We start from the raw sequence: 2,694 nt of genomic DNA on the forward strand, positions 1-2,694 counted from the left end.
CAGAGGGAGAACTGCCTGGAATTCCAGTTGTCTCCTGCCCACCCCGATTCCCAGGCAGTTAACTATTGTGTTATTAACTGGGATAAATGTGGGATTGGGTTTGGGAGCGATATGGAATTTCTCGCAGCGGATGTCACGCGCCGGCTCCGACCCCGACGCAGGGTCTCCCAAGCAGGGAGAGGAGGGAAGAGGAAGCCAGGCACCCCCCCAACCCTCAGAAAAGCGGGAAAGCCCAGGGAAAACCCATGGGAACTCACTCAAGTTGAGGGGCCCGTCCTCGTCCTGCGCCCACTGCGCCGTGGGCGAGCCGGGCAGGGGGCTCAGCCCCAGCTTGGAGCTCTTCTCCTCGGGGTTCTTGGGGGACGGGGACCCCCCCAGCGCCGGCGGCACCTTCTTCAGCACGGGGGAGCCGGGCTGGCCCAGGGCCTTGGCGAAGCCGGGCGGGGATTTGATGGCTTTGTTGACGGCCCCCTCGGGCGGCCGCTCGGCCTTGGTCAGCGCCAGCAGCGCCGGCCGGGGACCCCCGGGCCCGGGTTCCTTGGGGGAGGCGGATTTCTTGGCCAGGGGCGGGACGAGGGCGGCGGAGGGGGCCCCGTCGGCCTTGCCCTTGTGGCGCACGAGCTCGTAGAGGAGGTCGATGGGGGCCCCGCTGCTCTCGGACTCGGCCACGCCGAGCTGCCGCAGGTGAGAGCGCGCGTGGCTCGACAGCCCCTTGCGCGTCTCGAAGCAGGCGCCGCACACCTCGCACGTCGTCAGGCTCTGGGCTGGGAGAGGAAGGGAAAACAGGGAAAAAAACAAAGTCAGGGAATATTCCTGCCCGCACACCTCGCACGTCATCAGGCTCTGGGCTGGGAGAGGAAGGGAAAACAGGGAAAAAACCAAAGTCAGGGAATGGCTGAGGGAGGATGTGCTGGTGATCCAATCCCAGGGGATTTTGGCTGCCCACAACCCCAGTTTTGAGGATGAAAACTCAGGATATTCCTGCCCACCCATCTCACATGTCGTCAGGCTCTGGGCTGGGAAGGGCAGGGAAAACAGGCAAAAATGAAAGTCAGGGAATGGCTGAGGTAGGAGACTCAGAGGAAGTGGAGGGACACACTGGTGCTCCAATCCTGGGGGATTTTGGCTGCCCACAACCCCAGTTTTGAGGACGAAAACTCGGGATTCACTGGGAGGATGAACTCGGGATATTCCTGCCCAACCACCTCACATGTGGTCAGGCTCTGGGCTGGGAACGGCAGGGAAAACAGGGAAAAATGAAAGTCAGGGAATGGCTGAGGGAGGATGTGCTGGTGATCCAATCCCGGGGGATTTTGGCTGCCCACACCCCCAGTTTTGAGGATGAAAACTCAGGATTCAGTGGGAGGATGAACTCGGGATATTCCTGCCCGACCACCTCGCAGGGGGTCAGGTTCCGGGCTGGGGTGCCAGGATGTGGGATGGGAGGAGAATCCCGGGAAAACATCCACCTTTGGGGTCCTGAGGCTCCAGTTTGGGGCCAGGATGTGGGATGGGAGGAGAATCCCGGGAAAACACCCACCTTTGGGGTCCTGAGGCTCCGCTTTGCTCCCGGGGGGCTCCGGGGACAGTTTGGTCCCGATCCGGGGCGGGGGCGGATCCAGCTGGGCCGAGCTTTTCTTCGGGATGGGAGGGGGGGAAGTCACTTCCATGGCCACCAGCTCGTCCTCCTCCGGAGCCAGGACTGCCGGGAACGACAGGGTCAGGATGGGCAGGGGAAGGGGAGATGGGGGGGAGCGGGATTGGGGCTGCTCCGGGGGGAATTTGGGATGTTCTGAGCAGGAGAAACCCTCCCCCAGGGACAGGGGGGGAATTTGGGATGTTCGGAGGGGGATAAACCCTCCCTCCCAGGGACAGGGGACCCCCATCCCACTGGGATGTCACTGGGAGGGATGGAGGGGAACAGGATATGGGGGAAATTTGGGATGTTCCCAGGGGGATAAACCCTCTCTCCCAGGGACAGGGGACCCCCATCCCAATGGGATGTCACTGGGAGGGATGGAGGGGAATGGGATGGGGGGGGTTGGAGCTGCTCCAGGGGGAATTCGGGATGTTCCCAGGGGGATAAACCCTCCCCTGGTGACAGGGGACCCTCATCCCACTGGGATGTCACTGGGAGGGACTGGGACAGGTAGGATGGAGGGATGGAGTGGAATGGGATATGGGGGGGTTGGAGCTGCTCCAGCAGGAATTTGGGATGTTCCAAGGGGGGATAAACCCTCTCCCCCAGGGACAGGAGACCCCCATCCCAATGGGATGTCACTGGGGGGGACAGGAACAGGTGGGAAGGAGGGAGGAAAGGAGGGAAGAAAGGAAGGGATGGAGGGAGGGAAGAAGGGAGAGAGAGGGAAGGGGGGGTGACAGGGTGACACTGATGGGGGGGTGACAGGATGACATTGATGGTGGTGTGACAGGGTGACACTGATGGGGGTGACAGGGTGACACTGATGGTGACAGGGTGACACTGAAGGTGTGACAGGGTGACACTGATGGGGGGGTGACAGGATGACATTGATGGTGGGGTGACAGGGTGACACTGATGGGGGGTGACAGGGTGACACTGATGGTGATGGGGTGACAGGGTGACGCTGAAGGTGTGACAGGGTGACAGGGTGACACTGATGGGGGAGTGACAGGGTGACACTGATGGTGACGGGGTGACAGGGTGACACTGAT

The 2,694-nt window shown here is 61.9% G+C and overlaps 1 protein-coding gene across 1 annotated transcript in view; it reads right to left on the reverse strand.

Moving 5' to 3' along the window:
• WIZ (WIZ zinc finger) overlaps positions 1 to 2,694 on the reverse strand; it is a 27,848-nt gene that overhangs the window by 6,896 nt on the left and 18,258 nt on the right. Inside the window, 2 exon segments of the mRNA XM_027705380.1 lie at positions 258 to 764; positions 1,541 to 1,702. Of these exon segments, the coding sequence (XP_027561181.1) occupies positions 258 to 764; positions 1,541 to 1,702 (669 nt within the window).

Source organism: Neopelma chrysocephalum, unplaced genomic scaffold, assembly GCF_003984885.1.
Source record: "Neopelma chrysocephalum unplaced genomic scaffold, ASM398488v2 Primary Assembly neopelma1_328, whole genome shotgun sequence".
NCBI classification, from domain to species: domain Eukaryota; kingdom Metazoa; phylum Chordata; class Aves; order Passeriformes; family Pipridae; genus Neopelma; species Neopelma chrysocephalum.